Source organism: Pecten maximus, chromosome 9, assembly GCF_902652985.1.
Source record: "Pecten maximus chromosome 9, xPecMax1.1, whole genome shotgun sequence".
NCBI classification, from domain to species: domain Eukaryota; kingdom Metazoa; phylum Mollusca; class Bivalvia; order Pectinida; family Pectinidae; genus Pecten; species Pecten maximus.
In genome coordinates, this window is record NC_047023.1 from 45,508,592 (window position 1) to 45,536,556 (window position 27,965).

General features: G+C 36.2%; 2 protein-coding genes across 2 annotated transcripts; one reads left to right on the forward strand and one right to left on the reverse strand.

Moving 5' to 3' along the window:
- Positions 1–22,540, forward strand: LOC117334150 (probable UDP-sugar transporter protein SLC35A4; the record flags this gene model as incomplete). The annotated part of the gene is given in 7 exon segments (XM_033893619.1): positions 1–71; positions 10,197–10,259; positions 11,300–11,324; positions 11,326–11,448; positions 11,852–11,948; positions 12,770–12,831; positions 16,438–22,540. Coding segments are annotated over 7 exon segments (699 nt in total), but the record flags the coding sequence as incomplete, so codon positions are not given.
- LOC117334038 (extensin-2-like) lies at positions 19,865–27,876 on the reverse strand. Its single transcript, XM_033893456.1, has 2 exons — positions 27,766–27,876; positions 19,865–20,806 (listed from the first exon to the last, which is right to left on the reverse strand). The coding sequence occupies exons 1-2, from the start codon at positions 27,874–27,876 to the stop codon at positions 19,865–19,867; spliced, it is 1,053 nt and encodes a 350-aa protein (XP_033749347.1).
- Between the last annotated feature and the right edge of the window lie 89 nt (positions 27,877–27,965).

Below are 27,965 nucleotides of genomic sequence, written 5' to 3' on the forward strand. Positions count from 1 at the left end.
TTACTCACACAGGTATTAAGTAATTTGAAGATAGTATCGACAGCAGTATTATATAGAATTATTATCAAAAGGTAAGTACAAAGATACTAATACATGTACAAATGTAGCACCCTGTCAAATACCCATAGTATTCTATTGTGTTTTTATTTGGGTTAGGTTAGGTTATTCTTATTTCTTATTAGAAAAAATGGGTGCCCATGGTTATCGTTTTATCTGTCTCTCAAGAAAATTTACTCCTGGCTATAACCGACTTAGTGTACCTGAACTTGTCAAGATGTTCATTTCACAGAAATACACACACAAAACTTCATGTCCAAAGGCAATTAAAGGTCAGGCCACCCTTAAAAATATCTTGGGTTTGCTGTAACCCAACCAGGGGGTCTTACATATGGGTAGGTAGGTATGGCTGTAACCCAACCAGGGGGTCTTACATATGGGTAGGTATGGCTGTAACCTTTAATACAAAAAAACCCCAGAAAACGGAAATGATTATTTATTTTGTGTTAATAAACAAAAGAAACACATAACCAACGTTAGTATACATGTAGTTTCAAACCTGCACAGCAACTTCCGGACATAAATATTCGGAACAGTCAGATCGTTAAAAAAAAAATTTGTTTTATTTTTCACAAATTTTGCAACTTTTCACTGATAAACATTTTGTTATGAAATGATTTTTCAAAATTAAACAGGAAATCTACTGACCAAAAGTGAAGGTCATTTGGTCAGAATTCGTCATTGGGCCAAAGGTAAAGGTCAAATTTAGCACCTTTTCACTGATTAACATTTTTAAATGACATGATGAAGCAAAGTTGGGGAACTTAACAACAGTTTGCTTTAAAATGATATTCCTCCTTACTGCCTGTGTGGTTACAACCAAGGGGGTCTGAAACATCATTGGGGAGGACAATCTTTAGTTACATCGATGGCTGGCTTGGCCCTGGGGACAGTCAGGGGGGGGGGGGGGGAGGACAATCACTAGTTACGTCGATGGTTGGCTTGGCCCTGGGGACAGTCAGGTGGGGGGAGGACAGTCACTAGTTACGTCGATGGTTGGCTTGGCCCTGGGGACAGTCAGGTGGGGGGAGGACAATCACTATAATAATAATAATAATAATAATAATAAAACTTTATTTCACGAGGGTTACATATTTAGTACAGTACTAATCTTACATATGGCCCTCACATAAAACATGAAGAAAACAAAAACATTCATTTTGACAGCAATACAAACATCGTAACTTTTTTGTCAATATTTCCTTCACACATTCACTCACTTACACAAACACGTCTAATTAAAAATCAAAACATATTAACAATTATTTGTTAATCATTTACAAAAATACTAGAGCGACAGTAGCATGTGGAATGTTGACAATATATTCTAGTTTGATCATGTAAATAAATTAAAAATCAATTTGTTAGATACATTGTTGAAAAGTGTTTTTTAACGTTCTTTTTGAAGACAAATAGTGATGTCACAGTTTTTAAACTAGTTGGTAAGTTGTTCCATAGCTTAACTCCATTATAATGAAGGGACTTTTTGAACAGCTCAGAGTGTGCTCTAGGTAAGATTAAGTTATTTTGTGTTGTTGATCTTAACCCATAATGATACATTTCATTGCAAGAAGTAAAACAAGTTTTCAAGTATTCTGGTGCCATATTATTTAATGACCTATACACTAGCACACATGTGTGGTACATAATTCTATATTCAAAGGGAAGAGTATCGGTATCATTAAACAGCTCTTTGCTTGGAGTCATTGTTGACTTTTTTAAAATAATCCTAAGTGCTCGTTTTTGAATTTTAGTAATTGCAGTGATTTGTTCCCGAGTTAGGCCATTCCCCCAAACAACAGCAGCATAGTCCATTATTGGGAGAATATATGCATTGTAGTACACTTTTTTGGCATCGGTATTTAAATATGTAGACATCCTACGAAGTAAAGCAACTGCCGAGGCTAGCTTTGATAACACTTGTTTTACCTGATCTACCCAAGTAAGGTTTTCATTTATATATACACCCAAAAGCTTTTGACAGGATGTAGAATGTATTTCTTCATCATCTGCATACAATACCATGGGATTATGACCACCCAACTTTTGTTTACTGGCAATTAACATAGATTTAGTTTTTCGTTGATTTAGTTTCATGTTATTATTTGTACACCATTTCACAATTTGGTTCAAATTTTCTTGAAGTTGACAGGTAACACTAGTATAGTCATTGCCCTTTACATGCATGGTACTGTCATCTGCATACATATCTATTTGACAATTTTTCACATATAGCGGCATATCATTAACATAAATTATAAACAATAAAGGACCAAGTATCGATCCTTGTGGAACTCCTGATTTTATGAATTCAGGTGTTGAGGAGATATTCCTAAACTGAACTTTTTGAACTCTATCACATAAGTATGATGCAAGCCAACTAATACTTGATGAAGAAATATTTAAGCTTTTTAACTTGTGAAGAAGTATGTTATGATCTACCAAGTCAAAAGCCTTCCTAAAATCTATAAAGATTGCTCCTACCATTTCATTTTTATCTATGCAGTCAATCCATCTATCGATCAAATAGGCTAGGGCTGTCTGACATGAATGTTTTGCCCTGAACCCTGACTGTGCAGCATGTAAAAGTTTGTATTTTACCAGATATATATAAAGATGAGTTATAACATGCTTTTCAAATATTTTTGAGAAAGTTGGTAATATAGATATAGGCCTATAATTGTCAAGATTGTCTTTTTCACCACCTTTATGCAATGGCGTCACTCTTGCTTCTTTAAGAAACGATGGAAAACAAGATTTTGATATGCTTAAATTTATGATGTGACTTAAATATGGGGAAATAACACGATTACATAATTTTATAACCCTTGGACCTATTCCATCAATACCCGTTGATTTTGTTTCATCAAGCTTCCTAATATACGTTTCAACTTCCTCCAATTTTATGTAAGGAATACAGAACGGATTCTGAGTGGATATCAGCCTTGATGCATGTTCTTCCATTTTTATATGATCATTGGAATCAAATTCCTTCTTTTCAACTAGATTTGAGACATTTACAAATTGGGCATTTATTTTGTCAATAATCTCTTGGTGATCAGAAATGATCACACCATTATCGCACTTCAGTTGATTTGGAATATGGTTATGCTTCTGACATTTAGACATATCTTTCAGATGATTCCACAATAATGCACTGGGCTTATTTTTAATGATTGCATTTTTAAACAGTTCTTTTTTGGATTTTAAAATCAGCGCATTAGTGCGGTTTCTCCAATATTTATAACTCTCCCAGTTCTTTGCTTTATGATAACTATCTCTTAACCTTCGAGCTTTTGATATCTCTTCATTGTACCATTCAGGTTGTTTACTTCTTTTTACCCTCTTTGATTTAAATGGGGCATGTTTATCTAACAGATGTAACATTATTTCATAAAGGCAGGCTAGTGCCTCATCTGGATCAGTTTTGTTCAATATATTTACTAAATAAGAGTTTTTAACATCCGATATGAAGTCTTCTTCTACAAACTTTTTAAAACATCTAGTTACATCGATGGTTGGCTTGGCCCTGGGGACAGTCAGGTGGGGGGAGGACAATCACTAGTTACGTCGATGGCTGGCTTGGCCCTGGGGACAGTCAGGTGGGGGGAGGACAATCACTAGTTACATCGATGGTTGGCTTGGCCCTGGGGACAGTCAGGTGGGGGGAGGACAATCACTAGTTACATCGATGGCTGGCTTGGCCCTGGGGACAGTCAGGTGGGGGGGAGGACAATCACTAGTTACATCGATGGCTGGCTTGGCCCTGGGGACAGTCAGGTTGGGTTTGTTTGAAGGGAATTGGCTTGTTTCAACCTTTTGACTGAAATTTATCACTGAAAGTCGGAAAATTATTTATGAAATGGGTAAGGTTTGTTTGACTTCCAGTGACAAACAGGAGAGGACAAAAAAGAGAAACATCAGTCTAATTTTGGCTTTAAATGCTTTTTTATGTCTAAACTGACAAGAATCAGATATCCACTGCTGACCGAAATTCCCATCAATGAGATTTTACTGAATGAGGTGTGAATATCAAAGTTATCATTCTCACTACTGTGAGTAACAGATGACCTTTTAGGCCCCATTGCCTTGTTTAAAATCTACATAGTTATCCCCTCCCTGATTTTACTGAAATAGGGGGTATTAATTTAGGTTTGGCCGTCCATCTGTCCTGCATTATGTTTCACTGCAATAACTTCAACAAATGTTTTTCTTAAAATTACATTACAAGGTTAAATGCCTTAAGGACTCAGCCTAGTTTGATTGCCACTTTTGCGGGACTTTATTGAATGGGGTTATGACTCCTTGATTAACAACCATTGTAAACATTGTTTTCTGTGTTTCTGTGAAATTATTAGAAGATCGGAGTTGATGACAGATTTTCTTCAAACTTGATGACAAAGTTAAATGTGTGAAAGGCTAGGCCTGGTTAATTGCCACTTTTGCTGGACATATTTGGCGGAGTTATGGCCCCTAGATTAAGAAAAATAGATTCTGCTGTTTCCATACAGTAATTCTTACAAATATTATCCTATCATCATAAAACTTAGTGTAATAGAGATATCGATCTTCAAATGATTTATTTGTCATTAAAAAATTCTCCCAGATATTTTACAGAAGTCCTCAAACTTAGGAACATGATTCAATATATTAGGGGTCAGCCAAATTTGTGATTGATTTTGATAATGGCAAATGAGAAGAGAAGTCTTGCAGAATCAGTTTACTTTTTAGCACACCTGGACCGAAGGTCCTGTGAGCTTATGTCATGGCACGACGTCGTCATCCGTCCGTCGTCGTCCATCCGTCTTCCGTCAACATTTGCTTCAAAACGCTGCTTGTCAAAAGTTCTTATTGGATTTTGATCAAATTTGGTCAGAAACATCCTTGGCGGAAAGGGATTTTGATCAAATTTGGTCAGAAACATTCTTGGCGGAAAGGGATCAGATTATGCATAAATGGTGTCTCTGACTCCCAAGGGGCCGGAGAGGCGGGGCTCAATAGGGGAAATAGAGGTAATGCCTTTAAATCACTACTTGTTATAAAGTTATAAATGGATTAGATCCTAATTTGGTCAGAAACATCCTTGGGGGAAGGGGAACAGATTTTGCATAAATGGTGACTCTGACCCCTAAGGGGCCGGGGGCGGGGCCCAATAGGGGAAATAGAGTTAATGCCTTTAAATCGCTACTAGTCATAAAGTTACGAATGGATTTGATCCCAATTTGGTCAGAAACATCCTTTGGGGAAGGGGAACAGATTTTGCTTAAATGGTGACTCTGACCCCCAAGGGGCCAAAGGGGCGGGGCCAAATGGGGGAAATAGAGGTCATGCCTTTAAATCGCTACTAGTCATAAAGTTAAGAATGGATTTGATCCTAATTTGGTCAGAAACTTCCTTGGGGGAAGGGAAATAGATTTTGGATAAATGGTGACTCTGACCCCTAAGGGGCCAAAGAGGCGGGGCCCAATAGGGGAAATAATGGTAATTCCTTTAAATTGCTACTAGTCATAACGTTATTAATGCATGTTGTAAACTTAAAAGTCTGGACTTCATTATTTCTTTAAAGCAGTTGGGATCCCCACACTAGAACCATATATAGCATTGTTTGAGGTTGACAAACAAAAGGAATTGAACATGAACATTATTTTGATATTTTGTCAAATCCAATCAGGTGAGCGATACAGGCCCCATGGGTATCTTGTCTTGTAATACATGTTCAAAATAAAACATCTAAACCTGGTATCAATAGAATTCATCATTCTGTTAAGCTATTATAATCATATGGTTACATCCTAGCCTCAAAAATGTTTACCTTGAAAGTGGGGGATATAAATTCCACGAATTTGCTTATTAGGGATTTCCATTTCGGATGGAAATCACTATTGTTATTGTTATGTTTTTTCTTCTTATTATTCTTATTATTCTTAACACTTGCTGTGAACACTTTTCAGCAAAAACGCAAACAAATAGAACGTTTGCATTACAGTACATGTTACCCAACAACCGAGCTGGTGATTTGTGTGACATTTTGGTGATCGTAAGTTCGAAGGTCAAGGTCACAGGTCAAAACACAGATTTTTGTTTGAACGACCATAACTTCATACACGATTGTTCTATTTCATGCACGCTCAGTGTGTCATGCAGATCATTGTCGGGGCTAACTTTTTTCCATGCCATGTTATCAGAAAAAATGTCAAGGTCATGACCTCAATATGGGTTGAAAGTAAGGTCAAAAATAAAATTCTCTAATCGAGTTAAGTCTACCATAGCATATGAAAGAGCATGAACCACTGAGTTGGAATAAGAAAAAAATTTAGTGATCGGATGAAAAATGATGGAGATATGGCACTTTGAAAAATTCAAAGTTTTTCCCGCCAAAATTCAAAAATCGAGCAAAAATGCCTAATTTTTTTTCAGCTCCTTCATTTAAACACATACAGACTTGATATTTGGCACAACCATAGAACGTAAAAGTGTCTACAAAAGAAGTTATTTTTCAATGACCTTGACGTTCATTCAAGGTCAAATAATCAAAATAATTAAATTAAACAAAAGTTCTTTTGAATCAGGTTCTTTGTCCGTTCGTTTTTTTCCTTAAACAATCAATGCATCTTGTAGTTCATTGGTGTAGCTCACTTTTCTCTGCGATATGTTATCAGAAAATATGTCAAGGTCAAGGTCTAAGCGCGAGGTCAAATCAAGGTCAAAAATTCAAAATTCAAAATGAGTTAATGTTTTGATTTCATTGCAAAGTGCATGATTAATCAAGACGAACGGTGCAAGTTTTATGGTCGTACGATAAAAAATGACGTAGAAATGGCACTTTGAAAAATGTTGGTTTTTCCGCCAAAATTCAAATTTGTCCCAAAAATGCACTTAATGGCCTTTTACTCCTATATCGTTACACATAGAGATTTGATTTTTGGTACAGTGATAGCTTGGACAAAGGGCTACAAACTTAATTGCTTTTCATTGATGTTGACCTTCGCTCAAGGTCACAAAGGTCAAATGATCAAAAATCGAAAATTTCAAATTCTTTTAAGAAAATGTTTATTTTGATCCTCTACAGAAGCAAATGCTCTTATGACGATATATGCAATGTTTCAAGGTCAAATCATAAAAAAAACGAAGATAACGGTTATGTATACACGATACACAGTTCAGGATACACGATATTTTTACGGGATACACAATATACGATACAGTTAACACAAACACGGTACGGTATACACGATACTTTGTACGAAATACACGATACTTGGTACAAGCTACACGGTATAGTATGCATGATACATGGTACTAGATACACGATACACTGTACGATATACACGATACTTGATACGTGATACACGTTACAGTATACACAATACACGTTACGGGATACACGATACGCTGTATGGAATACAAGATATACGGTCCAGTAAACACGCTACATGGTACGAGATCACGGTATGACAAACACGATGACGATACAAGGTACGAGATACACAATTCTCGGTTTAGTAAACACGATACAAGGTACAATCTACGGTTTTCACGCTATGGAATACACGTTACATGGTACGGGATAGGCGATAAATGTTACTGGATATATGATACAGTACGGGATACACGATACACGGTACGGGATAGACGATAAATGTTACTGGATATATGATACAGTACGGGATACACGATACACGGTACGGGATAGACGATAAATGTTACTGGATACATGATACAGTACGGGATACACGATACACGGTAGGGGATAGACGATAAATGTTACTGGATACATGATACAGTACGGGATACACGATACATGGAACGGGATTCACAGTACAGTAAACACGATACAAGGTACGAGATAAACGATTCACAGTACAGTAAACACGATACAAGGTACGAGATAAACGATTCACAGTATAATAAACACGATACAAGGTACGATATACACGATTCACGGTTTATTAAACCCGATGCATGTTACGAGATACAGGGTACAGTTAACACGATACAAGGTACGAGATACACGATTCACGGATTATTAAACCCGATGCATGTTACGAGATACACGATTCACTGTTCAGTAAACACGATACAAGGTACGAGATACACAATTCACAGTACAGTTAACACGATACAAGGTACGAGATACACGATTCACTCAGGTTCAGTAAACACGACACAAGGTACGAGATACACGATTCACTGTTCAGTAAACACGATACAAGGTACGAGATACACAATTCACAGTACAGTTAACACGATACAAGGTACGGGATACACGATTCACAGAACAGTAAACAGGACACAAGGTACGAGATACACGATTAACTGTTCAGTAAACACGATACAAGGTACGAGATACACAATTCACAGTACAGTTAACACGATACAAGGTACGAGATACACGATTCACAGTACAGTAAACACGATACAAGGTACGAGATACACGATTCACATACAGTAAACACGATACAAGGTACGAGATACACAATTCACAGTACAGTAAACACGATACAAGGTACGAGATACAGGTACAGTTTACACGATACAAGGTACGAGATACACGATTCACGGAGGTCAAATGATACAAAATCGAAAAATTCAAATTCTTTTTAAACGTTTTATTTGCATCGTATGTGAAAGAAAACGTTATTTTAAAGATTGGTTAAAGAAGGGAAACGAAGAGAAAACGAAGAGAAATCGTAGGTAAAACGTACAAAAGCGTTCGTCAGAACGAGAACATGTCTGCGATCATTTTCTTGTTGGAAATCCCGTGTTTTGATCTTGATCAAATCTAGTTTTTATTGTAATTGTTCAAGTTTTGAACGGACTTATATTTTATAAGATGACGGTGGGCTATTCAAATTGCCTTGCATCCATGGTCCGTCTGTCCCTACATCCATCTGTCTGTCTGTTAACAATTGACTTCTTTTATTGACATAACTGCAATTTGGAATTGGACAAAATTTGACTGTTAGCATCATTATGGGTTAGGGATTAAAAATTGTTCAAATGGTGGGAATGACCCCCCAGGGGCCTGATTGGGGGGGGGGGGGGGGGGGGGGGGCCAAAAGGGGTCACTTTGGCTATTTTTTTTTATAAATGACCTCTGAAACTGAGTAATGAATATTGCTCATATCTGTCTGGTAACATTGTTTTGAGGTGAGGATAAAAATTGTAAAAATAGTGGGTCTGACCCCCCCAGGGGCCTGAGGGATGGGGCCAAAGGTGGCAATTTGGCTAAACTGTTATAAACAACTTCTCTGAAACTAAGCAATAAATATGGCTCGTATTTGCCTGATATCACCCCTACAGGGTAGGGTTTCAAAATTGTACAAATGACGATGCTTTAACCATCCCTAGGGACATAGGTTTTTGGTTATATTTTTGAAACCATTGAGATCTCTACCTATAACCATTATAGCATTATTGGGCATCAAGAGATAAACAAATTCAAGATGTGAAAATAGGCCCTGGTCTTTTCCCCTACCCCTAGAGATTTTTTCTTTGTTATACATGTATCTTTGAAACTGTTTAAATATATCCCCACCCTATAACCATATAAATGTATATAGTATTGCTTGGCTTCAAGGGATAAACACAATCCTGATGTAAAAATAGGCCCTGGGGTCTTTCCCCACCCCTAAAGATTGATAATTAATTCTTTTGTGGTATCTTTGAAACGTTGAGATCCTTACCATATAACCATCTACAGCATTCACCATTGCTGTGAATAAAGAGATAAACACAATCCTGATGTAAAACTAAGCCCTTGGGTCTTTTTACACCCCTAAGGAGTCTGGACTTCTTTTCTGGGTTTTATCTTTGAAGCAGTTGAGATCCCTTCCCCATAACCATATTAAGCATTATTTGACATCAACAGATACAGTTTCAACAAATTGAACATGGAACATATTTTGTATAATGTTTTCGTTTAATGTGACATGAATATATGAAATTTGCATCTTATACTAATGTTTCAAGTATTGTTTGTTTCCATCATTAATTATTAAACTTGACTAGCACTTCTGTGCCAGAGATCATGAAATGAAAAATCACTGTAGCTAAATTATGTAGTAATGACTTGTATCTAATCAATTTGTTCTGTATGAGCCATCCGATATCAAGTCAATATTACTTTAAATTTCCAGAAGTTTATCTGTTAGCCAATGGATTTCTGTTGGAATTCTTACATTTGCTGGCTTTTGTAACAGGTAAGTTGAGATGATCTGGATATAGACTTTTTCATATTTGTAACATTATCAGTGTGTCATACTATGTATTACTATCTGTTGAGGGAGAAATACTGCTTAAACAATTTTAGTAACTTTGCAATATTTTGTTCATTTCTAAAAGCTGAAATAGATTATAATTTTACTATTTTTGATTCAAAACAAGATCAAAATGGACTCCCATTTCCTACCTGAAAAATTGTAATGGAGTCATTTTGCAGTTTTAATTTGGTCATCACTATTATATGACACAGGATGCCGTTAATTTGTGTAAAAGATCATTTGGGATCAAATACCACTCAAACTGTATAAATATAAATAAATTTGTTCCCACTTATCTACATTTCAATCAATCCAATGTGACGGTAGACATGTTTCACAAGCATTCTCTAGTTTCTTTGTTCTGAAATGTCATAGAATTTTAAGGTCACCTGAGACAAGTGACCTATTCTAATTACCTTTTGTCCGTCGTCATGCGTCATCCGTCGTGTGTCTGCAAACAATTTACATTTTCAACTTCTTCTCCTAAACCACTCAACCAAATTAATGAAATTTGTCGGGAAGATTCTGTGGCTGAAGGTTAACCAAAATTGTGAATTATATGGTCCCCACCCCCAAGGGGTCTCAGGGGTGGGTCCAAAAAATGGTCAAATTGACTAAAACTTCAAAAATCTTCTTTTAACTCTGATATGGTTGAATCAAACACTCTTCATTTAAGGAAGGGTCTTAAGGTGCTTTACCAAAATTGTAAATTTCATGACCCTGGGGTCTCAGGTTTGCCCCTAGGGAGGGGGTAAACTTTACAAAAGTTTATATTGGAAAACCCCATTTTTCACTATCATTTGTTTGATTTCTATTGGACTATCAGAATGGGATAGCAGCTCGATGGTATGCACATGTTGACCCCCTGGCCTTATGGGCTGAGCCAAAGAGGATCAATTAAGTTAACTTAGATACTTCAAAACTCAGGTGACCGTTTAGGCCCATGGGCCTCTTGTTTCATTATTGATTTTTCATTGAAGTTATGGAGGGCTACAGGAAAGAGGGTGAGACAAAGACTGCTGGAGAAATCCATGTGACTACATTGGGGCTAGTAATGGTGCTAGTCTACTGTACATTGTCGGGGTTGGCAGGAGTTGTCACCGAATATATCCTCAAAAAAAACATTGTGGTATGTATCTATGTTAGGACTGTCTGTACCAGTCTGCAACAGACTTTCCCATACTCAAAGGTCTTTCATAAAAAATCTTGCTTTATTGCATTTGAAACAATTACAGAACCAAAGAAATAATTCTGTGGGTCAAGAGAAATCTTACTTCCTTTCAAGAATTAAGGTACAATGTACTAATTTGGCAAATACTCCCTGTCACTCACTACAGATGTCTTGTTGAGATTGTCATTGACTGCATTCCTATATTAAAACCTGCTTATGAATGTTTTATGTACGATCAAAATAACATGGTATGTAGATTAGTTGAGTGTTTTTTTACCAAACTTCACAGTTCAATGAAAGTCAGATGACCATTAAGACCCTTGGGCCTCTTGTTTTCTAATCAATTATGTTTTACTTACAGATGTCAATACATTATCAAAACATTTTGCTGTATATGTATGGGATTGTCATCAATTTCTGTAGCTGGATCTTAACAGAGGCAAACCTTCCTGACTCAGGTATATATCTCTTGTATTTGTGGAGGCCACTAACACAGGGACCTGTCACACACTCCCACACTCCACAATAAGGGCTATTGTCTGTGAATGAGTGGTTCCCTTCACACCTGTATTGGTGGAGATGAGGTCACTAACACAGGGACCTGTCACACACTCTCAATCCACACCAAGGGCTATTGTCTGTGAATGAGTGGTTCCCTTCACACCTGTATTGGTGGAGATGAGGTCACTAACACAGGGACCTGTCACACACTCCCAATCCACACTATGGGCTATTGTCTGAGAATGAGTGGTTCCCTTCACACCTGTATTGGTGGAGATGAGGTCACTTAAGCAGGGACCTGTCACACACTCCCAATCCACACCTAGGGCTATTGTCTGTGAATGAGTGGTTCCCTTCACACCTGTATTGGTGGAGATGAGGTCACTTACGCAGGGACCTGTCACACACTCCCATTCCAAAGTAATAAAGGGCTATGGTCTCTGTGATGGAGGGTGTACCTTCTCTGAACCTCATTTTCTCAGTCGCAAGTTATTGCGTGGTGTTTTATAGGAATACAAGTTCCCACTGTATAAATTTATATATTACACCTTAACTTGTATGAAGCTTAGAAATGGAAGTGCTTTATTATTAGGCCATCATGAATCATACCTTTGTCGATCACACAGTTTTGCTATACAATGAATATTTAAGTAACATATGTGTCTGCTTTTTGTGAGAAATATTATGTGTTTGTTAAATAGATTCAGACAGTTTTACATGTAACCCTGGAGTGAAAAGAATATTATTTCAGTGCTCTCACGTTTAATTGAATTTACAGAAAACCAGTTTCATGTCTTCAGAGGATATAGCGTGTTTACCTGGATAATTGTTATAACACAGGTAAGTCTACTGATGTGAAGTACTGGAACACAGATGAGACAATTTAGTGTTGTAAGACAAAGGAATAACACAGGTAAGACAATTTAGTGATGTAAGACACTGTAATAACACAGGTGAGACAATTTAGTGATGTAAGACACAGGAATAACACAGGTGAGACAGTTTAGTGTTGTAAGACACTGTAATAACACAGGTGAGACAATTTAGTGATGTAAGACACAGGAATAACACAGGTGAGACAGTTTAGTGTTGTAAGACACAGGAATAACACAGGTAAGACAATTTAGTGATGTAAGACACAGGAATACCACAGGTGAGACAATTTAGTGATGTAAGACACTGTAATAACACAGGTGAATCAATTTAGTGATGTATGACACTGTAATAACACAGATGAGACAATTTAGTGATGTAAGATACAGTAATAACACAGTTGAGACAATTTAGTGTTGTAAGACACTGTAATAACATAGGTGAGACAATTTAGTGTTGTAAGACACAGGATTAACACAGGTGAGACAATTTAGTGATGTAAGACACTGTAATAACACAGGTGAGACAATTTAGTGTTGTAAGACACAGGATTAACACAGGTGAGACAATTTAGTGATGTAAGACAGGAATAACACAGGTAAGACAATTTAGTGATGTAAGACAAAGGAATAACACAGGTAAGACAATTTAGTGATGTAAGACACTGTAATAACACAGGTGAGACAATTTAGTGATGTAAGACACAGGAATAACACAGGTGAGACAGTTTAGTGTTGTAAGACACTGTAATAACACAGGTGAGACAATTTAGTGATGTAAGACACAGGAATAACACAGGTGAGACAGTTTAGTGTTGTAAGACACAGGAATAACACAGGTAAGACAATTTAGTGATGTAAGACACAGGAATACCACAGGTGAGACAATTTAGTGATGTAAGACACTGTAATAACACAGGTGAATCAATTTAGTGATGTAAGACACTGTAATAACACAGGTAAGACAATTTAGTGATGTAAGACAGGAATAACACAGGTGAGACAATTTAGTGTTGTAAGACACTGTAATAACACAGGTAAGACAATTTAGTGATGTAAGACACTGTAATAACACAGGTGAGACAACAACACACACGCACCACTATCGCACCTACAGTACGCCTAGAAGTGTAGAGAGATATCTAGCACTGCATATAATAATAACTATTTTGTGATTAATAAACTCTCAAGACGTTAGCTTAATTTAATGCAATATCACGTCTACTATTAGCAGTTTTTATATATTTGACCAAATTATATAGATCTTTTTGATTTTCTGTGCATAATAATTGGATCAATTTGTACATACTTGTGTTTCTGATATAGTACGATTTGATAAGTGACCTACGTAAATCGAAAAAAAAGGACATTTAATAATAAAGTGAAATTCATCCTCTATATCATTTCCATCACACAGTGAACATAATCTATTTCTGTTCTCAATACCTTGGTACATTGTATCTACCAGTTTCAATATTTAATTTGTGAGAAGATAGTCTAATCCTTACTATCTCTTTAAGGTATTGATTGTCAATAGACTTTTTCAAATAATTTTGTAAACCGAACTCATCACACAGATATTTATATAAATTACATTTTGATGAAGTATTAAATTTCCCCAAGCATTCCTGTTTAAAAATATCTGTAATTCTTTCTTTGAACATTGGTATTAAATCTGCTTGTACATCTTTTAATTCCCAAAAATATCCCAAACCAATCTTATATAATTCATCTTTTATACTCATTAGCCAATTATCTTTGCAATCACACATTTCTTGATAACATGCTTGTAGTATACAATTTTCGGTATTACGTAATTTTATCCAGTACTTAAACATTCTTAATTTACGACTTATTTCCATTGGATATCTTCCTAATTCAGAGTATACCATGCAGTTTGGGGTAGTTTTACAGAATTTCTACAGAAACTTAAGTGTAACTTTTCAATATCCACTGCCTTCTTGTGATTACCCCATATTTCAGACCCATAGTTTAGAATACTTGCTACATATGTATCGAATTCTGACAAAATTGTTTCAAAATTAAAATAATGTTTCTGACACACTTTAGAAATATCAAATAATGCTTTACGACCCTGTTCTGCTACTCTTTGTTGTGTCTTACGGAACTTTCCATTATAATTCAATAAAACACCAAGATAGTTAAACTCATCTACTATATCTAATTTCACCCCATTATAAGTCCAATATTCGTTGTCTCTCACAATTCCACCATTACGAAAAACAATTACTTTAGTCTTATCTATATTCACAGTTAAATCCCACTTACTGGTATAATTTTAAAGGGAGTCTAACATCTTTTGGAGATCTTCTGGAGTTTCTGCTAACATTACCATGTCATCAGCATACATAAGTAAGAATAGATTTAGTAACTGAATTTCAATACATGGACAATTTTCTTCTATAAAGTGCATTTCACAATCATTTACATATAAGGAGAATAAAATTGGTGACAGAATTTCTCCCCGAAACAATCCGTTATCACATGTAAAAAAGTTTGACAATTTTCCATTATGTTTTACACAACGCTTAACATTTTCATGTAATGACCTTATAATGGACAGCATTTTCCCATCAATTCCTTCTCTTAATAATTTATACCATAGATTCTGAGGATTTACGAAATCAAACGCCTTTCTGTAATCAACGAAACAGCAATAAAGTCTTTTTCGTTTCTTCAGTGTTCTACTTACTAGTGGGGTGACATCTAAAGGAGTGTCACAGAAAGAATGAAGTGTAGTGAGGGACGATAACTCTGGTTGAGCACGAAAGACAGATCAAAATAAATGCTGAATATGATATAGAAATGTCCGTCTTGAGTTTAGAGGTTCCATGCACGAGTCATGGTTTACATTAAATCATTCAATGTCAATATTTCGACCAATAAGAAGCCTCAGCGTGGTTAAAACACAGTAATAACACAGGTGAGACAATTCAGTGATGTATTAAGACACTGTAATAACACAGGTGAGACAATTTAGTGATGTAAAACACAGTAATAACACAGGTGAGACAATTTAGTGATGTAAGACACTGTAATAACACAGGTGAGACAATTTAGTGATGTAACACACAGGAATAACACAGGTGAGACAATTTAGTGATGTAAGACACTGTAATAACACAGGTAAGACCATTTAGTGTTGTAAGACACAGTAATAACACAGGTGAATCAATTTAGTGATGTAAGACACTGTAATAACACAGGTAAGACAATTTAGTGATGTAAGACACTGTAATAACACAGGTGAGACAATTTAGTGATGTAAGACACTGTAATAACACAGGTGAGACAATTTAGTGATGTAAGACACTGTAATAACACAGGTGAGACAATTTAGTGTTGTAAGACACAGGAATACCACAGGTGAGACAATTTAGTGATGTAAGACACAGGAATAACACAGGTGAGACTATTTATTCACTTGAGCAAATCAGTATCACAAGTAAGACAATGTATACATTCCTTTATCATTTGTGTTGTTTTGGAGCAGATTTCAGTAACTTTACTTTGTAAGTCGTATCTTCATTGATTTCAGTGATTTATGTTTTAGGTCACCAATGGTCTCATCATGTCTGTGATAATGAAGCATGCCAGTAACATTACACGCCTGTTCGTCGTGTCATGTGCCATGTTGGTGGCCACAGGACTGTCAGTATTAGTTTTTCATACCAAGATCAATTCTTTTTTCATGTTATCATTAACACTTGTCCTTCTTGCTATGTGTTTGTATCATATTGATAGTAAATCCCGAAAGTTATTAATCAACAACTTAAGATGTCTTCCAAAATATTGTAAGTTTGAGACCTGAATGCTTGTAGTTACTTTCACATTCAATCCAAATTACGTTACAAATAATGCCAAGGAATTCAGCATTACCTACATGTAATGATGTGTAATAAAATGAAATTGCTGTTTATTTATAGATACTTATACAATGTATTTTTTTATGATTGATGTTGTTTAAATATAGGTTGAAACATTCAGACATTTGATATCTATTTAATTTCAAATTGTGTTTAATGTTTGAAGAAAAGACCCTGCTTGGCTCTTATTTTAATTCTGACCCACCTTTTTAGAGGAGGACCCTGTATAATTTCTCTGATTTGAACCATAAATTACAAACAAATTTTCTTATTATTCACAGTTCAAAACTAAGATTTGTTTACTCCATTGATAGGAGATAATTCTTTTGTATTAGGTTCTCGGACCAATGGATGTATGTTTCAGTTGAGTCTTTTATCTTCAACATGTGGTCTCTCCCTTCACAAAATTACCAAAATATGGGTCTGTCTGTCTTCTGTCAATTTTTCCTATAAATCACTACCAGTCCTGAAGAACTGAGTGGATTTTGGTCAGATTTGGTCTGAAGTATCCTTGGTGGAAGGAGGTCCAATTTTGTGTAAATGGTGGACGGGGAAACTTTCCTCAGGGGAAAGAATTGGCTAGTCTACCAGCTCAATGGTGGGGAAACTTTTGACTAGCCAATTCTTTCCCCCCTATCTATCTGGCCCGTTTATGTCTTAATTCAATATTTTTTATAAAAAATTCATTTTCTGATGTTAAAATGAATTATCTGATATTTAAGCATTTATTGTATGGACCATTTCGTGTCAAATATAGTTTTGGTACTGTAAATTTCATGGATTTAAAAAATGGACCATTTTGAGTGGACTTTAATTCGAGGATTTGGTATTTTGTTGCAATGATGGTGAGGTAGCTTACATAATATTTCGTTGTAGTCTTAATTTTTTGTTGCTTTGCCAATCCACACAATCCATGAAAATTGGTCCCCCACCACCAATTTTGATTTTTCATATCAAATAATCAATGTTCTGATATCAGAAAAGTTTCCCCACAGCCCTAGCTGATAAGGGGGAAAGAGTTGGTTAGCCAAAAGTTTCCCCACTACCGTAGCTGATGGAGAGAGAATTGGCTAGCCAAATGTTTCCCCATCTCCAAAGCTGAAATGGGGAAAGAATAGGCTAGCCAAAAGTTTCCCTACTTCCATAGCTGATAATGGGGGAAGAATGGGCTAGCTGATTGTTTCGTGAAGAAATTGGCTAGCTGATTGTTTCCCCCGGTGAAGAAATTGGCTAGCTGATTGTTTCCCCTGGTGAAGAAATTGGCTAGCCAATTATTTCCCCGGGGAAACTTTAACAGAGGGAAAGAATTGACTCCTACACCAGGACAAGCTGCTGCTATGTTTAGTTTAAAATATTTTTTTTTCTCGAACAAGTACCTAGAGTGGTATCATGTTTCCTCTTATAAATGACCCTTACCTGTTTTCAAGGCCACAACAGCTAAACATTAATATGTAAATATCATTGTCAAGTTCTTAAAGATACAGAGTACTCATATTTAGCTAGTAGGTTCCTGGTTTGTGGACTTAAATGAATTTTACTCTTATCAATGACGTTTATTTTCAAAGTCACAGGTATTAGATATGTTAAAAACTTCAATGATCTTCTTTTCAAGTCCCAGAAATCCCATATGTGAAATATTTTGCGAGCAGGTAACAAGTATTGAATGCTATAAAAGATTATGCGTACAAATGACCTTGGCCTATTATCAAGGTCAACATGAGAAATATGAAATATGTGACCTATTATGTACACTGTGTATAGCACACAGAATCAACATGCTTCACATCATGCTTCACATTGCTACATCATATGGGTTTCACATTGGGTATGTTTAGAAAAAAAAAAACACCAACAGGGGGTAATTTTTGGTATTTCAATTCCATTAACTGACTTGGACAATGCACCTATGCAAACCTCTTCATTAAGATTAACCAATGCAACAGAGAATCACATCAGTCTCTGAAATATTGTATACCATTTCCTAAAACATCACTAATATTCAGTCAACATGAAAATTGGAAACAGAACTTTTGCTCTGAATCCTAACTTAGGCCATGTGAGCAGTTCAAGTCCTCTTTTTTGAGTTTCTTGTTATTTTTCTAAATAAAACCCCTAATGGATAAACTGATAAAAAAAAATCCATGTAGAATATTATATATATTACAGAAACGATGTATTTATCATCTTTTTATAAAAACAATTTTGAATGATTCAACATTATTCCTAACCATTTTTCAAATATAAACCACAATAACTATCACATTTGGTTTGTTTCAGTCGCCCATCTTGTGCACATATGTCTGCACGATACATTTGTGTAATATTGTGCGATCCCACAACTGCATTATATACTGATGATTGAATGTTATACTGCATCTTACAGTTGTTACCTCCTCCTAGGTTTCGCCAGTAAAGCAAAGGGCAAAAGCTCAAGAATCAAGATGAGAATATATGAAAGTCAATTTGTCCTTAGTATGTTTTAAAAGGGGAAGAATAGCTGTCGCTGCTTATGTTTGTGCTGTTTAGATATTGATTATCATAATTTTATATTCTCATTTTTATGGCCTCCGGCATCTGTCCGTCTGTCAACAATACCTTGTGAATGAGTAGATATCAACCAAATTTAATTAAACTTTAAATGCATAAATAAACAAGATCTTGGGCAGGTTCGAACATGGAAATTATTTGAGTTATTTCCCTTTGTGATAATATTGATAATAAATTTAAAGTTTTTCATATGAGGACAATAAAACATCCATACATATCTATATAAATAATTGATAGTTTAAGTCCTAAGAATATTCAGTAGTTTCCAGAAATGCGAAAAATTTAGATACATGTTAAATCAACACATATACATGCATATGATATATTTTTTTTAATTTAATTTAATTGAACATTTCCGTTTTACCTCCGATTAGTTTCTTTAATTTTGTAAGTCACAAGTTTTAAACAAATTAACCATTGATAATTACTTTCAAATTTCCTGAAAATAAAAACTACAAGTAAATTGATGTTGTAATATAAGTGTTTACATTACTGTACTACTGCTCTTTCGTTTTTGATTCAATACATTAAATCTTCAAAAAAACATGTGGAGCAAACCAGGTGATGTTATAATACTTGTTTGTAATACATTGTATTAATGTCTGGCTCCCTTGAGACAGGAGGGGGTGGGTCCAGTGTATAAATGTCTGGCTCCCTTGAGACAGGAGGGGGTGGGTACAGTGTATTAATGTCTGGCTCCCTTGAGACAGGAGGGGGTGGGTACAGTGTATTAATGTCTGGCTCCCTTGAGACAGGAGGGGGTGGGTCCAGTGTATAAATATCTGGCTCCCTTGAGACAGGAGGGGTTGGGTCCAGTGTTTTAATGTCTGGCTCCCTTGAGACAGGAGGGGGTGGGTCCAGTGTATTAATGTCTGGCTCCCTTGAGACAGGAGGGGGTGGGTCCAGTGTATAAATATCTGGCTCCCTTGAGACAGGAGGGGTTGGGTCCAGTGTATTAATGTCTGGCTCCCTTGAGACAGGAGGGGGTGGGTCCAGTGTATAAATGTCTGGCTCCCTTGAGACAGGAGGGGTTGGGTCCAGTGTATTAATGTCTGGCTCCCTTGAGACAGGAGGAGTGGGTCCAGTGTATAAATGTCTGGCTCCCTTGAGACAGGAGGGGGTGAGTCCAGTGTAATAATGTCTGGCTCCCTTGAGACAGGAGGGGGTGGGTCCAGTGTATAAATGTCTTGCTCCCTTAAGACAGGAGGGGGTGGGTCCAGTGTATAAATGTCTGGCTCCCTTGAGACAGGAGGGGGTCGGTCCAGTGTATAAATGTCTGGCTCCCTTGAGACAGGAGGGGGTCGGTCCAGTGTATAAATGTCTGGCTCCCTTGAGACAGGAGGGGGTGGGTACAGTGTATAAATGTCTGGCTCCCTTTAGACAGGAGGGGGTGGGTCCAGTGTATAAATGTCTGGCTCCCTTGAGACAGGAGGGGGTGGGTCCAGTGTATAAATGTATGGCTCCCTTGAGACAGGAGGGGGTGGGTCCAGTGTATAAATGTCTGGCTCCCTTGAGACAGGAGGGGATGGGTCCAGTGTATAAATGTCTGGCTCCCCTGAGACATGAGGGGGTTGGTCCAGTGTATTAATGTCTGGCTCCCTTGAGACAGGAGGGGGTGGGTCCAGTGTATAAATGTCTGGCCCCCTTGAGACAGGAGGGGGTGGGTCCAGTGTATAAATGTCTGGCTCCCTTGAGACAGGAGGGGATGGGTCCAGTGTATAAATGTATGGCTGCCTTGAGACAGGAGGGGGTGGGTCCAGTGTATTAATGTCTGGCTCCCTTGAGACAGGAGGGGATGGGTCCAGTGTATAAATGTATGGCTCCCTTGAGACAGGAGGGGATGGGTCCAGTGTATTAATGTCTGGCTCCCCTGAGACAGGATGGGATGGGTCCAGTGTATAAATGTCTGGTTCCCTTGAGACAGGAGGGGGTGGGTCCAGTGTATGAATGTCTGGCTCCCTTGAGACAGGAGGGGATGGGTCCAGTGTATAAATGTATGGCTGCCTTGAGACAGGAGGGGGTGGGTCCAGTGTATTAATGTCTGGCTCCCTTGAGACAGGAGGGGGTGGGTCCAGTGTATAAATGTCTTGCTCCCTTGAGACAGGAGGGGGTGGGTCCAGTGTATAAATATCTGGCTCCCTGAGACAGGAAGGGGTGGGTCCAGTAGAGGTAATCCTTAAAATTGCTACTAGCGCTAATAACGAGAGTATTTTGTCATGATTATTGAAATATCAGCTGAACGCTGTTGGCCCTATGGGCCTCTTGTTAGATGTGCATTTGAAAATACTTTTATACATATTTTAAAAGTCATATCATTTTATATTCAGTTTTGATAAAAGTTGATGTGTTACTTAATATATTTTATCCTGTGTCATTTACGTTGAAGAACATCCCTGACAGACCATCTTACTCACATGCATATGAAATTATGAATTATGAAAATTTGAAGAACTGAATCGAGGCAAAATCAGCACGTTTTATATTGTGCAACGTCAAATGGTTTTTCCCTCTTCTCCGCATTGTCAGAACATTGTTAGAACGTTTCTAAATGTACATGAATCCCCTGTGTATTGATACTGACCTGAGGATGATGATGGTTTATCTATATACGTCTTTGTTTTTGTATGAATGATTTTATGATCAATATTATGCTACTGATATCAAGATATTAAGAGGAACATTTTAAGCAAGCTTGGTTAAACTTAAGGCTTGGCATGTTGTCACAGTTCACATTTTAATTCTTTAGGATGGTTGTGTAAGAATATATTGTTACATTTGTATTTTTTTATTTATTTTTTTTAATCGATGACATGTTTTATTTTGATATAATTTTCACATGAACATTTTTAATAGACTTTTTTTTACAAGATACATTTACTTTCAAATATACCTGTTTAATTATTATTGTATATCATACATGAAAATCATGCTCTTTCTTTCAACCTTGTTGCGTCTTCCAGTAAGCGTCTATGAATGTATTACTAGATTATATATGTTTGTTACCCTGCCAAGATCATCCAAACCATTGTAGCTGTTTATAGTACGTGTCAGTATCCCAGATTAAACATGTACTATAATATGTGTCAGTATTCCAGATTAAACATGTACTATAATATGTTTATAGTATGTGTCAGTATCCCAGATGAAACATGTACTATAATATGTTGTACTTGGTATTGAGATGTGTATGCACTGTAGCTCAATTAATAAAATGTATGGGGACGCCTCCATAAACATTACTGATCTTGTGTTGAATTCTTTTTATGTCACATACAAACTTTATCTACTTTGAAATTTTCACAAATTCAGGCTTTATACGCTTTATTCTTTTCTTAAGCACGAGCTTGTGTAATGAAGTCCTTGGACACCTTGTTGTGTTACTCTTGATTATTTTTTGGGGGCACGGTGGCCAAGTGGTTAAAGTTTCCTAACACTTTATCACAACCTTTCCCCCACCTGTAACCTGGCAGGTCCTTAAATTACCCTTGCTGTTAATATCACATTTAACAAATAAACCATTTTAAAAATAGATTTCAAATATTGTTTTTTTTTTTAAATTAAGAGTTGACTTATTTAGCTTAAAGTGTATATTTTTATACATGTACACAATCGCTCATGTGAAAAGTAACTAAGGTTACAGTCGTGAACAATTTCCATGATGGAGCCATCTTAAAACTGCTTTCAAATATGTGCATGTTTAATTATTATTAGGGGAGGCTGTAGGGTTATTAGCCCAATCAGGCGGTGAAGGAACATGAAAAAAGAAGTCGCAGATGAAGTTGTTTCTCTTTAATTCTTTGTGATCGTATAGTGGTTCTCTTATTCCTTGGTGATCATATATTAGATCATATATCTCTCTCTCCTGCCCTGAAAAGGTAACCCCTCTTGGCCTGGTCTCTGGTCCTCTTTGTTGTTGAAAGAAATCATTCAAATGGAAAGTTGACAGATGGACAAAGGACAATGCAACACAATAAGCTCACTTAGCCCTTCAGAGTTCAAAATTGAATTTTCGAACAGTTTGAGATATCAAAAATCTCCAACTCCTTAAACAATAACATAACTCAATATCACAACTCATGATTATAGAGCCTACCAGGTTTCAAATACATTGTATGTCAGTGAAAATGAGATCTGACAAAAATCAAATACTTAAACAAACAAAGGGAAATAACTTATGCAAAAATTATCAAATCAAAATTCTTTTCATAGAAGCATAAATTATGAAGCCTAGTAGCCTACCAAATTTTGAAAAAAATTACTGTAAAAATGTAAGACAAGATTGATATATGACAAACCAAAATTTAATGCCAGACATAGGAATGGAGAATGACTGTGTGAAATTTGATGGCATATAAAAAAAGTAGCCCAAAAATTTAATGCAGAAACCAAATGGGTGAACCACGTGGTAAAAAGCCATCATAACTGAAGCTGAAATGATTGTAAACACAATGATGAAATAGTTAATCAATAATATATTTCATAAGTGTCACTCCTCATACATACATGTATATAACAAAATATCTTAAGTATGAAAGTATCATTCAGCTATTTGGGTGTTTGACTTGTTGTCTTTTTCTAGGGCTTTCCATCAGGCGTTAGGGTTAGGGGTTAGATGTTTACTGCATTGTTAAAGTCCGACTCTTGAGTACACATTCTATGAAAACGGATTATCTGTGATTTAATGATGCCCTTAAAGGAATATTTCGGATGAAACGACTTTTTGTGAAGAAGTTGATGAGAATCTGTTGGTTTGAAGAACACTTTAATGTCTAGTTTTCCTGTTTGATCGAATTTTGGGCCTTTAAACACAGTCGTATCTAAGAAATCTATCGAATCATTGCTAATGGTTGCCTTAAGTTTTATGCATGGATGATGGTTATTGAGAGTAGCGAAAAAGTCATCAAAATCACTCGTTGAATGTGTCCAAATAATGAAGATATCGTCCAGAAATCTAACATAAACTAAAGGTTGTTTTGTACATTTTGCTAACGCTTCCTTTTCAAAATCGGCCATAAAAATGTTGGCATTGCTGTTCCGGATATTTGGAGATACCATTTACCGTTGAATTCAAAATCGCTCCGTTCTAAACCTGATTGTAACATTTCTAGTATTTCTAAATCGGGTCTATCTGGGTCCGGGTTATTTTGAAAAATCTTTCCTACCGCTCTCAATCCGTCACGGTTATCGATATTGGTATACATGCTATCAACATCTAAACTAACGAGTAGACTGTCCTTAGGTATAGTTAAGTTCTTGATCTTGTTAATGAAATCATTTGTATCTTTCAGATAGACTGGATGTTTCATTGACAAAGGAGCTAAAAAATAATCAATGTATTCTGCTATTCTGTACGACTCACTCTCAACATCTGATATTATTGGTCTCCCTGGCGGTATTTTATGTGGCTCTGACCATTGTCCTGGTGCTTTGTGTATTTTCGGTAGTATACACATATCTAGGTTTAGAGTTTTCGTTAGGGTTAAGATAGACTACCTGTTTAGTTTCAAATGCTTACTTCTACCTAGCCTATTGATGATGTTGCTAAGCTCTACACTAGTTTGAGGATATATCGGCGAGTCAAGTTGTCTATAGTGTTTCGGGTTGTTTAGTTGTCTTTCTACTTCCTAGATGTAGTCTGTCCTATCTAAAATTACTGTTGATGAGCCTTTGTCGGCTTACTTAATCACTATTGACTGGTCAGTTTTCAGAGATGTGATAGCTTTCTTTTCTGCCAAAGTTAGTTTATTCTGTTCCTTTCTAACCGTAATTTTGGAAAGATCTTTAAAGATCTTTTTTACCGAGTTAGGGTTAGGGTTAGGGGTTAGGGGTTAGGGTTATCACCGGTGGCCATTTTGTCCACTTAAAGTGGCTATTTGTCCACTTAAAGAGGCACTTTTTCGCTGACCACCTGTTCTTCCACTTAAATTGGCACTTTTCCACTTAAAGTGGTCATTTAGTCACTTTTTAGTGGCTAACAAGTAGAAAACTTAAAAAATGGTGGTCTATTCCACTAAAATGAAGGGTGCGAAAAAATTACTTTTCTGATTTGACATTTAAAAAAAAAGAGAGAGAACAAAATTATTCGACACGTCTCCGAGCTTTTTTTCCGGAGACTTGTAGTTTTCATTTTGATTTTTTAGTGGGAAAATGCCATCTTGGGTTTAGAAAAATAATGATGAAATCGAACTCTTTTTTTTTAAAATGGGTTAAGAATGGCAAAACAAAAAATTCCCACACAGTTTCGTCTAAATAAAATTTTGTATGGCTAAAATATTTAAGTTGCAAAATGACCATTTACCCTAACGAATTTTTGTTTTTCAAATATTTTCCAGAGGGGGTAGGGCTTTTTTCTTCATAAATGATAAGAAGATGTCCGTAAAAGATAATATAACCGAAAAAAGTGGAAGAAAAACGGAGAAAAAAAAAACAACAAAAAATTATCATTTTAAAAAATATGCTATGGGTCGACAGACATAATGACTTTTTTTCGATTCAATCCTTATCATCGAAACATCGCAAAACACTACGATATCGTTTGTCAATAGTTTGGATTTTTTCTATTTGATCATTAAAAAATTGCTTAATACATGCTCAGAAATGATCAAAATTCCGAATATTTCAGCGATATTGATAACAACTCAGTTTAATTAAGTTTGCTAAACAGCTGTTTTCATAATGTAACATTTCTGACCAGGTTTGGTTGAAAAAAAAATCGCTAACAAAAATAGAGTCAATTACAGCCTAGAAAAACGAGAAACTGAAAAAAATAATTTTGGCGCCTAACTAAAAAAAGTATTACGGTGAACCTTTAGCGCCGCCATCACAAAATAGCATATTAAAAGATGGGAACTCTAAATGGAATAATCTTTGAGAAAATGAGTTTTCAAAATTGAAGAAATTAGTGGCATTATACCTTAAATTTTAACTGGAAAATGACCATGTTTCACGGGGTTAAGCCCTTCAACTAAGGACAGGAAAAACGCAGCAACCCAACAGAAAACTCCATTGAAATCCATAGAAATATGGATTCAATAAAAAACCTCATTTATGAAAAAGGAAAATATAACCCTACAGGTGTTGGTCATTTTGCAACATAAATTTGATTCTTACCTAACGATTTAAGTTGCAAAATGACCATACTCTTTATTGCAAAAACAACCGAAGAATATCAGAATATAATACAAATTTCAATAAAAGAAACCTAAAAGAAATCGTATTTACAATTGTTTCTAGTGAGTGTGAGTCTAGAAACCAACCAATTGATATGTGGCAATTTTGCAACTTAATTTAAGTCTAACCCTAACCCCCAACCTGAATTATGTGAAAAAATGACCATACAACTTTTTTCTGCAAAATTTAGAGTAGAAAATTAGAATTCAATACTAATTTCATTAAAATAAATCTGAAAGACGTCGCATTTAAAAGTGTTTAAAGTTAGCTTGAGTATAGATACTAACCCTATGACATGTGGTCATTTTACAACTTAAAGTGGGTCTAACCCCAGATTTAAGTGGCAAACTGTCCACATCACGTTTTACTGCAAAATTAACCACAAAATGTCGAAATTAAATACGAATTTTAATAAAATGAATCTTAAAGACATCGCATTTAGAAGTCTTTCTACATAGCTTGAGTATAGATACTAACTCTATGACACGTGGTCATTTTACAACTTCAAGTGTGTCTAACCCCAGATTTAAGTGACAAAATGACCACATCACGTTTTACTGCACAATAAACCATAGAATGTCGGAATTAAATACAAATTTTAATAAAATGAATCTAAAAGACATCGTATTTAAAAGCGTTTTTAGTTAGCTCGAGTATAGATACTTACCCTATGACATGTTGTCATTTTACAACTTAAAGTGTGTCTAGCCCCAGATTTAAGTGACAAAATGACCACATCACGTTTTACTGCACAATATACCATAGAATGTCGGGATTAAATACAAATTTCGATAAAATGAATCTAAAAGACGTTGCTTTTAAAAGCGTTTCAAGTTAGCTCGAGCATAGATACTAACCCTATGACATGGGGTCATTTTACAACATAAGCAATTTCTAACCCCTGAGATATAAGTAACGGTAAAATATTAGAAATAAATACTTAAAAAGACCGAAATGTTCATTGCTGACTCTTCTCGGGTAGTTTCTTGTTAACTTTAATAGGGGCTAAAACACTTTCCCTAAGGTTTTCGCAGTTGTCCTCAACACAAAAGTTTACTTTTAGGATTTTTGCAATTGCCGTCGTGCAGTTCGGACCCGATCGGCTATCTGTTTGATGGAAAACCGTTTCAGTATTTCCTCTCCTTCCTCAGTTCCGGCTAGCCGTCTGGCAACGAATCTTCTAAGAATTGGCCCGTTTCCCTCAATAAGGTATTTGCAGGCCTCTATAATTATACAACTTTGATCACGTGAACATGCCCGCCTAGAACCCGATTGAGGTCGGTCTTCTGTTAGGTTACCTTCGATGAGGTCCTTTTCCTGAGGTCTCTTACTGGTGTGGTGTGGTACTGAAATGCCGGGAGATTGTTCTTTGTCCTCTTCCTGAGGCCTTTGATGTTCTTCTTCGTCATCTTCCTTGGATTCAAGATATTCTGGCTCGTCCTCTTCCTATAGTTCTATATGTTCTGGCTCGTCCTCTTCCTGTGGTTCTATATATTCT

Excerpts from the sequence above, each read along its gene's own strand:
- LOC117334038 (XM_033893456.1), bottom strand. The coding sequence starts at position 27,876 with ATGACGAAGAAGAACATCAAAGGCCTCAGGAAGAGGACAAAGAACAAT. Across the intron at positions 20,807-27,765 it reads GGAAAAGGACCTCATCGAAG|GGAGCCAGACATTTATACAC; the intron begins GTAACCTAACAG and ends TCCTGTCTCAAG.